The sequence below is a fragment of the Somniosus microcephalus genome, chromosome 2 (assembly GCF_052327205.1).
Source record: "Somniosus microcephalus isolate GS21.2 chromosome 2, FLI_Smic_1.0, whole genome shotgun sequence".
NCBI lineage: Eukaryota > Metazoa > Chordata > Chondrichthyes > Squaliformes > Somniosidae > Somniosus > Somniosus microcephalus.
The window spans coordinates 335,932,678-335,944,548 of NC_140988.1; the positions used below are offsets into that span (position 1 = coordinate 335,932,678).

Sequence of the window (11,871 nt, forward strand, 5' to 3'; positions counted from 1 at the left end):
CTCGATGAGAGTGTATACTCTCGGGCTCAGTTGCGCCTGCAGAACACTTAGTTTGGATGCCTGAGGGACGCTGGATTCTCTCAGGTATGATTCGAAGCAGACCAGCCAGTGTTTAAAGTCTGCGGCTGAGTTTGCTGCTCGTGGGTTCAGGTCCAGGTACGGCGGTCTGAGGGCTCGCAGCCAAGCTGGCTGGTGTGGCTGTGCTCCTGGGAGCTGCGCTGGTGGCTCCTCCGCCGGTTGTGACTCGTTGTCGGACATCATTAAATTTAGTCAATAAAATTGATATACCTATCAATTCCTCCAATAAAAGGCGAAGAGTTACGAAGGTGACTAAAGGTTTTTATTGACTAAATAACAGAGCCCACTCTCGTGGGTGATCCGATCCAAGCAGGAGGAATACCAGTCAGTCGCTCACCTTTATACCTGGCCTGGTGGGTGGAGCCAAGGCGGAGTCGGCGGTGGTCATCCCAGGTATAGCAGTGTGGCAAGAGGCGACCTCGTACCGTGATACAATAGTGGTCAGTGATACAGTTATAACGAACAGTGGTGAACAGTGCTAACTACTAACAGTGATACGATAGTGAACGTGGTTTACCACATCGCTCCTGTGAAGCGCTTTGGGACGTTTTACTATGTTAAAGGTGTTATACAAATGTTGTTAAATAAATTGGTTGCTACCTTATACAGGAAACTCTGGTATCCGGGACCGGCGTGTTGCCAGTTGATTAAAAATTCCGGATGACGGCGAGGGTTATCTACCGAGACTATTTTTAACAAACAAAAATTTTAAAAATCAAGAAATGTGCAGTATACAGTAATTGGGTACTCTCCTACACAATGTTGTGTTAAATGGATGGTGGAAGATGCTTGATTAAGTACAGTACTGTCAGCTGAGGGTAATCCATAACTCTAATGACTTCCGATAGTGCCAAGAAGCCGAGTAGTGGCAGTTTGGAGAACTACTCCCACTGACTAACTCGGCCACCGCGGGAGACTCGGACTCGGCAACATTTCCGGTTATTGAGGTGTTGTTTTCGGAGTATGAATTTTGCCGGTTAAATAGAGAATTCCGGATATTTAGGTGCCGTTTAAACGAGAGTTTCTTGTACTTGTATTGTTGGATTCTGAAAGATAAGGGGAAGTAATACATTTTGTGAGTGAGATATAGTTGCTTTACAGGTGCACCTTAAGTGAACTCTTTGGAGTATTTGACTCCCCCAGTGGTTTAGTGGGTAAATACATTGTAGCACTGAGCCAAACACACCACAAAGGCCACAGATTTAATACCTGGTCTGGGCTAATTTAGCTGATTTTGGGCAGGGTGGACACCACAGTAGTTCTTGATGTCCTCAGTCTAGGGAACAGAGTTTCGTGCTACTGTTTGAAATCGTTGTGTGTGTATGTTGGGTGAGGACAGGATCAGACATGGCTTTCGTGCACTTCACAGATTAATAGCTGTGCTGACGTACTCTGGGTTTACACAAGGAAAATAGCCATCCTGGCAACCCATAGAACCATACTGGCAGCAAAGGGAAAGAGGAGAAAAGAGAATATTGTAGAGAAAAAATACATTTAATTACTGATCATACATACTTCAGCTATGTTCTGCCTCTCCCACTCAGGTTAATTTTAGATGGTGCCCCTCTAATTGCCATACACAAGGCAAGGTACTACAAGAACGTGGATGGCTTATCGCTTGGGCCAGGACCTTTTATTGCTGGCCTGGAATATGCAACGGATGTCAAGGCCACAGTAGTAGGAAAGCCTGAGGAACCATTCTTCCTTGAGGCTCTCCGAAGCATTGGATGCCAACCAGAGGAGGCAGTCATGATTGGTGATGTATGTACTGAACTTCTCTTTGCCTCTCTTTCACCCCGCCCCCATCTTTTCTCTTATTCAACTTTTGTCATTATCTCTGCTCCCATTCAGTCTCTATAGGTCTGAAGGATGAACAATCTGGGCCATCGGCACAGCTAATGGTGCTGTTCATACTGCCCTTTATAGGTTTGTTTTCTTTGTAGGTTAGGCTCTGCTGGTATTTTCAGTTTCAAAACAAATTTATACCAGAGCCTAATAAATAATAGCCATTTGGTCACTCCTACCTCACGGTGAAACTTTTATTTGTTTAACCTGTACTACTTTTGGTAATTCTTTGTGCTCTTCCAGGTGAACAGTGTCCTTATTGGGAGTGGAATAGAACACCTTTCCACCTTTGGTACTGAATCGTAGCAGCCAGCACTCCCAGGTCAGGTAGAGGGTAGAATTTCTTTGCCCAAGAAATTGTTTTGACCCTAGCCTCCGAAGAACCCCACTGCATCTACATGATTTTTTCCCCATCTCCCACACCAGTTATCCAGCACTGAGTTTTAATTGGGGTCACTACAGGAAGTTTCACAGTGGCAGAATGCTGGGTCTGGTTTGCTGGGTGGTGATTTTTTTTTTCATTTCAATTACTTATGACATACTTTAGCAGTTAGGTTGTTTTTTGGATACCTTTACATGATGTAAGGATTGCTGCAACCTACCTTTTCTTCAGAATGAATTGGCATGTGTTTTTAGGGTTTTTACACTTGATATTTTCCTCAGGTTCAGTACCACAGACCACTCCTGTAAGTGAGTCCCCATTCTCCATGATCAGGAATGTTGCTTTACCTGTCCACTGTAAACGTAGCAAGCCCAGTGGTCTAACAGAACTTTTGACACTGTATTTTGGCTTACCATAATTCGGTATGGTCTCACCTTCTGCAAAACTCTACCTGTTGCTTAGGCTATAAGTTGATTTTATTGAACAGTAAACAGATTAACGAATGGCAGAAAGAGAAAATAAATTTACAGTAACTATACCTCTTAGAGTTATAGAAAACAACAAAGTCAATTCTTGATTTCTAATGCTCAATATTAAACTAACCCTCAAACCACAGTCTCTGATTGGTCTTGTATCACTTTTTGTTACCATGGAGTTTCTAGCTTGTCCCTATCATCAGTTTCAGACTAACTGCTGACTGGGAGAAAGTCATCCTCAGAGACACCATTCAAGATGCTTTGAAGATATATTGAAATAAAGGACATTAAGAATATACCACAACTATATTAGGTGGTCAGTTATTTAAAGGATTCAAAATCTTTGCCCACACAAATACAGCCACCATATATATACTTCAAAATGATCCACAGGATACTGCTCTTTTGAACTCGATGGTTTGACCCCCAACCCAACCAAACTGTCCTGTCTTACTTGATTGTTGATGTAACACAATCTAATTCTCATTTATTTACAACAGCATTTTAGAACACAATAGACCAGGCACTCAACCACAGAATTACCAATTACATATGCCTGTCCCATTGATGCCCAAATACACTACCCATACAGATCTTCAGCAGTTGTGTATCAAATGGACTGGACATTTTCTGTAAGTGAACCAGGATATTTAATCCCACAGGTACCATGGCCAGCAAGACGGAAGCCAATTGACAATCCATTGTAGTGAAAAGTGCTTCATTTTTGTTGCTGCATTTAACAGTTTTTTACACAATGAGAGTGGATGATAGGAGTACCATGGAGACCCAGGGAACTTTACCACCCTCTAGTGTTTCTGTTTTCAACAGAGCAACTCAGTCAAACTGGGTATTTTAATAGTTTTAAGAACACTGTTTGAGATCAGTTTTGTTCTATCAATAAAACAAACGTGAACTCAGAAACTTTGTTTTATAACCTGAACTAACTTCAGTCACCGTCTATGCTGATCTCAGCCAGGGTGGTGCTGCTGATGGTGGTATAATTGGCTTCAGCCTCCCTGAATTGAGGAAGAGGGGTGCAGTCGGCTAGGCTTCCTTCTTCTGATTGCTACTAAGTGATTCCTACTGAAAGGTACACATGTGTGAACATTGGTTTGGCTGTGACGCCCCTCAGCCATCACCTGCTATCAGAACAAATCCGTGAAGAAATGCCACCAAGCTGGTGCACCAGAGATTGAACAAAATTGTAATGACCAGATATCTGAGCTGATGATACAGAAATATAGAAAAGCCACTCCCGCTACACAATATTAAGCTGAATAAAGCTACTGTTTTTGTTTGCATAGAATTTGATGCATACCTGTGCTGGCTCTCTGAAAGACCTATCCATTTAGTCCCATTCCTCCATATCCTTCTAAGTTTTTATTTTTCAGATATTTATCCTTTTAAAAGTTATTATTACTTCTGCTTCCACCACTGTTTCTGGTCGAGCATGCCAGGACCTAACTTTAAAAAAAAAAATTAAATTTTTTTTTTTTTAAATCATAATTTTCCCTTCTTCTTTGATCTTAAATTTATGCCCTCTGGTTACCAACTCACCAACCAATGGAAATAGTTTTTTTCTGATTAACTTTATCAAAACCTTTCATAATCTTGAACGTCTCTATTGGCTCTCTTAACCTTCTCTGCTCCAATGAGCACACCCCATAACTTAAGCCCCTCTGACCTGCTATCCTTAATGGATCTTTTCTGCACCCTCAATTGTCTTGACCTCCTTCCTAAAGTAAGGTGTCAAAATCTGGACACACGATTCTAACTGTGGCCTAATCAATAATTTGTTTAAGTTTAGCAGAACCTCTTTGCTTTAATATTCTGTGACTCACTTTTCAAAATCTCAGATCTTGTATGTTTTTATAGCATGATCAGCTTGTCCTCTCAGTTTTGAAGATTTGTGTATCAGACCCCTAAGCTTCTCTACTCCTCTACTTTTAAACTTTTAATTTCCATCCCCACCCCCACCTCCTGAGCATGAAAATGGAGGCCTGAGGGTGAACGAACATGCTGAGGCCAAACAAACCGCACTCCTTTGTTGAGCGGTAAAGCCACTTCAACTCTGCTCTCGCCCTCCCCACTGAGTAAGTTTGCAGCCTATCCTTCCCTGCCCCCCCATCTCTCACATGCTATCCCAAGCTCGTTTCATTTCTTCTTTTACAAAAACCACCCCTGCCTCCTTTTCCCATCCACACCACCTGCTTCCTCTGCCATCCCAATTGACTGTATTTCTCCTCCCCGATGGCTGGCTGTTCCATGCCACAGTTCCCCCTAACCCGGTGATCTAAATTCCCCTTCCTCAGTACTTCCTTTCTCTCCCCCTCCTCTTTCCCTTCCTCTCCCCCTTCCATCTCCACTCCTCTCTCACCCTCCCACTGTGTTCTCTCCTTCCCCCCCTTCCCTCATGCTTCTCCTTTCCCCCTCCCCTTCCTAATTCCCTGCTCTTTCTCCTTCTCCCCCACATCAGTTCCATTGTCTGCCACCCTTTTACCCTGTTTGACCTGAAAAATTCAAAATGGTCTTGACTACCCATGTGCAATGTATATATACCACTATTTATATCCCTCTGGTCCAGAACACATTCATTAACTACTAGCTACACTGTTTTCTGTCTTTTTAAATACCTTCCTATCCATGTTGTCACATTTCCCTTATTGCCATGTGCCTTCATTTTATGAATAAACCTCCTATCCAGCAACTTATCAAATATACACAACATCTATGGCATTTCCTTTATCAACACTATTATTTCCTCAAAAGAACTCTGTTAAATTTGTCAGACACATCTTGCTTTTTACAGATCCATATAGGTTGTTAATTATCCATGTCTTTCTAAGTGAATATTCATTTTATCCCATTTCATGCCCTCTAGAAGCTTACCTAGTACCGATGTTGGGCTGACTGGTCTATAATTACCTTGGTGTGGAGATGCCGGAGTTGGACTGGGGTGGACAAATGTAAGAAGTCACACAACACCAGGTTATAGACCAACAGCTTTATTTGAAATCACAAGCTTTCGGAGCGCTGCTCCTTCTTCAGGTGAAGTGGAGAAATGCATAAAGACACAGCTTATATAGTCAGAGAATCATGTCAGATGTTTACAGGTAACCTTTCCAACTGCCATTTATCACACCTCGGCAGAGAGATAATCACAGCAGTCAAAGGTGTGAATGGTGTCCAAACAGGTCAGTCAGGGAAACATTACCTTGTTTATCCCTTTTTAAACAGAGGTATTACATTGGCAACCCTCCAGTCCTCTGGCACAATTTCCACATCAAAGGATAGTTGAAAGATTGTGGTCAAACTCTTTGCTATTTCTTCTCTCGCTTCACTACGCATTCTAGGATGCACATCATCAGGGCCTGGTGCCTTTTTTGCTTGAGTTCCATCAATTCCTTATCTGCAGTTAACCACTACTTCATTTTGTACTCTTTCATTACCACTATATAATATACTTCTGTGAAAACTGAGGCAAAATACTCCTTTAGTATCCTTCATCCTCCAAAAGATTTGTGTTTTTCATTTCTAATTGGTCCTACCCTTTAACTATTCTTTTACTTTTTATGTTAGGAAATCCTTTATAGTTTCATTTGATATACACCAGTCTTTCTTCACACCTCTTAGCCTTTTTAATCTTTGTTACTGCCTCTGTATATTTTCTATTGCTTGATTTTCTTTACTGCCACATGACCTGATCAGTGTATCTTGTATAGACAGGAAGAAATGTTAACTTGGAATAATTCTTTCTGTCCATAGGATGCTAGGGATGATGTTGGTGGAGCACAAAATGCTGGAATACTAGGTATTTTGGTAAAAACCGGTGAGTATGTTTGTAACTAACTACTTGTATAGCTTCCAGTGGGTGTTTGTGTTTTGCTCTTACTACTTTACCTCATACACAATTTCCCAGTAGAAAGGGTGACCAGGGGGCCCAGTTCCATTGTCTGCCATTGTCTCTATGCAATTGCCCATGAACAGGTACGTAGGGGAAACTGATTTTCACTATATATCTATGATAGATCAACAGTTGTGAATGTAGCGCACATGTCCTGTAAGTGTCGCATTTAATTTCTGTAACTCTTTCTCTGCCTCACTTTGTTGATTAAGTGAATGTAAATCAGTGGCCCTGATAATGCAATGTGCATTATATGGGTTATAAATCAGCATATCCTCCAACTCACTATGAGCAACATCACAGGAGGTCTGTTAGTTCTGTCATTATTTTTGTGGTCACTGACCTACATTGGCTCCCGGTTATGCAATGCCGTGATTTAAAAATGCTCATCCTTGTTTTCAAATCCCTCCATGGCCTCGTCCCTCCCTATCTGCAAACCTCAGAAATCTCTGCGCTCCTCCAGTTCTGGCCTCTTGAGCATCCCTGATTCAAATCACTCAACCATTGGCAGCCGTGTCTTCAGGCCCTAAAGCTCTCAAATTCCCTCTCTACCTCTCTTTCCTAATTTAAGACGCTCCTTAAAACCTACCTCTTCGACCAAGCTTTTGGTCATCTGCCCTAATATCTCCTTATGTGGCTCGGTGTCAAATTTTGTTTTATAACCCTCCATTGAAGCGCCTTGGGACTTTTTACTACGTTAAAGGCGCTGTATAAATACTTGTTGTTGCAGAAACAGTGAGTCATGTCTGACTTTAAGCCCATGTATGCCATGTTCAAGAAAAAATCTGGAAATGATGCTCAATGAAAATAATGCTTCATTTTTGATGTGTAGCCATCAACCCCTCGCTCCTGCAACTTTTATTTTATCTCTTTTTATCAATAGTACAACACGTGGTGCTTCCCTCTAAACTTTCCTTTTTACCTCCTAATTTCTAAATATACCATGTTATATTCTATTCTGCTTCCCTTCATCTTCGCTGACTCACTGCTTGAAATTTTGGCTCGGTGAGTAGCACTCTCGCCTTTGAGTCAGAAGGTTGTGGGTTCATATCCCACTCCAGAGACTTGAGCACAAAAATCTAGGCCGACACTCCAGTGCAGTACTGAGGGAGTGCTGCACTGTCGGAAGTGCCGTCTTTTGGATGAGACGTTAAACCGAGGCCCTGTCTACCCCCTTGGGTGGGGGTAAAAGATCCTATGGCACTATTTCGAAGAAGAGCAGGGGAGTTCTCACTGGTATCCTGGTCAATATTTATCCCTCCGCCAACACCACCGAAAAAAGATGATCTGATCATTATCACATTGCTGTTTGTGCGACCACGCTGTGTGCAAATTGGCTGTCATGTTTCCTACATCAAAACAGTGACTACACTTCAAAAGTATTTGGCTGTAAAGCACTTCAGGACGTCCTGAGGTCATGAAAGGCAATATATAATTGCAAGTTCGTTCTTTCTCGCTACACTAACTCCTACTCTACTGTATGCTCTCTCAGGACCTCAGCACTGTAAAACTTGCCTTTCTCAGACATCCCTTCCTCCTACAACCTGCAAGCGTTATAAACCCTAGCTTGGCATTAGCTAAACTCAACTTCCTGATTTACTTTTTCTTCTCTCTTTTCAACCTAGGTGATATCCTATACTCTGAACCCTGAACCTTCATCTAGGTTTCTCAATGTACAAGGCTGTTGCCTTTCAGTGACCTTTACATTGTCAAATCATTGTTCATAAAAAAAACTTGTTAAATTTTCATGACATTGAACCACTTCAAAACTTCTGCAGCCAATAAGTGGATTCTCTGCTGTTTGTTTTTGCAATGTAGGACATTTGAACTATCACAGCCGTTGATGTATCTCCTGACACTCATCTTACTGTTCTTTTATTTTTTTAGGCAAATACCGACCTGGAGATGGAGGCAAAATAAGCCCTGCTCCGTATTTGACATGTGATGCTTTTCCACAGGCTGTCGACCACATACTACAAAACCTGCTGTAAAAATTAATAAAACTGAATACCTGCCCATTTTAACCTGGCTTTCCATGTGACTAACTCCTGCTTCGCTCCCTTTAGTCATGTCCTACCTGTGATACCCAATGACCATAGTTGAAGGGATTATTGAAGTCCGATTAATGAATTGTAATTACCAGGTATGATTCTGTTACCCTTTTGGAAAATGGGATCTATGGCCTAGAAATTCTGCTGGGACACAATTCCGGCAGTTTGTGCCTGTTGTGATACTCTACCACTGGCCCAGCCAAAGTTCATGAGGGGCTCCTGGCACTGGCATCGGGGGGGGGGGGGGTGGCACGCCTGTTTTGGTTGGAAGTTAAAAATCAGCCCTGTATCTCCAATTATACCTGACCTGGGAGTACCAGACACTAGAATTGAGTGCCTGCAATTGGCATGGGTTTCCTACCCACCTGCCAATTTTTCGGTGGGCCGGGTCCTCATCCATCCAGGCAAGGCTGGCAGTGTACAATATGCCAGCATTTATGAGCAAATGGATTGTAGACATATGCAAATGAGGGAAGTATGCCATCTGACCTATTTCCCATCCTTTGCACCATAGGAACACTGGATGCAAGGAGTGCCTGCTTGTCCCAAGGTTGATGAAAGAGGGGGAATTTAATGTTTTAAATCCAGAAGATCTGTGTAATTGATTGTAGAGAGATCAATTGCGTGGGCCTTAACGCCAAATTCAAAATTTAAGAAAAAATTCCCCATGTTTTAGTGGCAGTTTAGAGGCTGATGGCAGGACCACACTCCAGCAAGTCTCTTGATACCTGTCGCACCCATTCCTCAGTTTCGTTCTAAGTGGGTTCCTCAGTAGAGGCCAGGGAGCCTGCCAACATTAACCAGCAAATGTCCAAGGCCAGAAAATCACTCGGGATCAGGGGAGCATCTTTAGGCCGGGCAGAAGTTGCACCACAGAAAAAATGCAGCCCAATTCTGCTAAAGCAGAAAATCTAGGCTGTAATTTGGCATGTAGGGTACCATTTGTTAACCTGAAAGATTGTTAATTACAGTCCATTCATAAAGTTGCGGGAATGAACAAAAAATTCAAATAGCTACTCATTTCACTTTTATTGGTTCATATTTGTGAAAGCGTATTAGGTGTACATTACTTTAGATTTAAAAATGGAAAAAAATAAAATGAAATTATGAATGCCTTTTTTTCCCCCAAGGCAAATTAATGCTTTATCTTTTTTCCTCATGCCTTTTATTACAATTACTGTACTGTTCTTCGAGTGACCAGCATGTAAATAGATGTAAGTTTAATAAATATTAAAACAAACTCCAATAACAAAGAAATTATTATTAGTAAAAAAACAGTACTAGCAAAATGAATGGGACTAAAAGTCGATAAATCCCAAGGACCGGATGACCTACATTAAGAACATAAGAAATAGGAGCAGGAGTAGGCCAATCGGCCCCTCGAGCCTGCTCCGCCATTCAATAAGATCATAGCTGATCTGATCCTAACCTCAAATCTACTTCCACTCTCCATCCCACCCGAACCCATGTGATCTCCCGGGAGAGGTTTTGAAAGAGGTGGCCAGTGGGATAGTGGACGCATTGGTTGTCATCTTCCAAAATTCTATAGATTCTGGAATGGTTCCTGCAGATTGGAGGATAGCAAATGTAACCCCACTATTTAAGAAAGGAGGGAGAGAGAAAACAGGGAACTACAGACCTGTTAGCCTCACATCAGTAGTTGAGAAAATGCTTGAATCTATTATAAAGGATGCAATAACTGGGCACTTAGAAACTAATAGTAAAATTGGGCAGTCAACATGGATTTATGAAAGGGAAATCCTATTTAACAAACCTATTGGAGTTTTTTGAGGATGTAACTAGTGGAGTAGACAAAGGGGAACCGGTAGATGTGGTGTATTTGGATTTTCAGAAGGCCTTCGATAAGGTCCCACACAAGAGGTTGGTGAACAAAATTAGGGCACATGGAATTGGGGGTAATATACTAGCATGGATTGAGAATTGGTTAACAGACAGAAAACAAAGTAGGGATAAACGGGTCTTTTTCAGGATGGCAGGCTGTGACTAGTGGGGTACCGCAAGGATCGGTGCTTGGGCCCCAGTTATTCACAATCTTTATCAATGATTTGGATAAGGGGACTAAATGTAACATTTCAAAATTTGCTGATGACACAAAGCTAGGTGTCAGTTGCAAAGACGATGTGAAGAGGCTTCAAGGGGATCTCGACAGGCTCAGTGAGTGGGCGAGGACATGGCAGATGGAATATAATGTGGATAAATGTGAAGTTATCCACTTTGGTAGAAAAAACAAAGGCAGAGTATTTCCTAAATGGTGAAAGATTGGGGAATGCAGATGCTCAAAGTGACCTGGGTGTCCTTATACATGAGTCACAAAGTGAATGTGCAGCAAGCCATTAGGAAGGCAAATTGTATGCTGGCTTTCATTACAAGAGGATTTGAGTACAGGAGTAAAGAAGTTTTGCTCCAATTATATAGGGCCTTGGTGAGACCACACCTGGAGTATGGTGTACAATTTTGGTCTCCTTACCGAAGGAAGGATATACTTGCCATAGAGAGAGCGCAACGAAGGTTCACGAGATTGATTCCTGCGATGGTGGGACTGTCATATGAGAAGAGATTGAGTAAACTAGGCCTGTATTCTCTTGAATTCAGAAGAATGAGAGGGGATCTCATTGAAGCATACAAAATTATTACAGGGCTTGATAGGGTGGATGCTGGGAGAATGTTTCCCTTGACTGGGGAATCTAGAACCAGGGGCCACAGCCTCAGGATGAAGGATAGGCCATTCAGGACTGAGATGAGAAGAAATTTCTTCACACAGAGGGTGGTGAATCTTTGGAATTCTCTACCCCAGAGGGCTGTGGAGGTTCAGTCATTGGGTATATTCAAAACAGAAGTCAATAGATTTATGACTAGTAAGGGCATCAAGGGATATGGTGATAAGGCCGGTGAATGGAATTGAGGCAGAAGATCAGCCATGATCTCATTGAATGGCAGAGCAGGCTCGAAGGGCCAAATGGCCTACTCCTGCTCCTATTTCTTATGTGGTAGAAATTGGTTAAGGCAGGCACACAACTTGTATTTATATAGCACCTTTAATGTAGTAAAACGTCCCAAGGCATGAACTGGGCACATGGAACAAACCCTGTACTGGAACAATAGCAAAATACTGCG

General features: G+C 42.1%; 1 protein-coding gene across 11 annotated transcripts in view; it reads left to right on the forward strand.

The window, feature by feature from the left end:
• hdhd2 (haloacid dehalogenase-like hydrolase domain containing 2) overlaps positions 1–8,709 on the forward strand; it is a 36,087-nt gene extending 27,378 nt beyond the window's left edge. For 8 of the 11 annotated variants that reach the window (XM_085975229.1, XM_085975238.1, XM_085975210.1 and 5 more), the window contains 3 exons: positions 1,623–1,839; positions 6,547–6,610; positions 8,573–8,709. In XM_085975229.1, the coding sequence (XP_085831355.1) occupies positions 1,623–1,839; positions 6,547–6,610; positions 8,573–8,676 (385 nt within the window). In that variant the 3' untranslated portion in view covers positions 8,677–8,709. Of the gene's footprint in view, positions 1–1,622; positions 1,840–2,166; positions 2,434–3,281; positions 3,414–5,662; positions 5,748–6,546; positions 6,611–8,572 lie in introns of those variants that run through there. The other 3 variants (XR_015074920.1, XR_015074922.1, XM_085975245.1) reach the window with 3 other exon arrangements.
• The last annotated feature ends 3,162 nt before the right edge of the window (positions 8,710–11,871 follow it).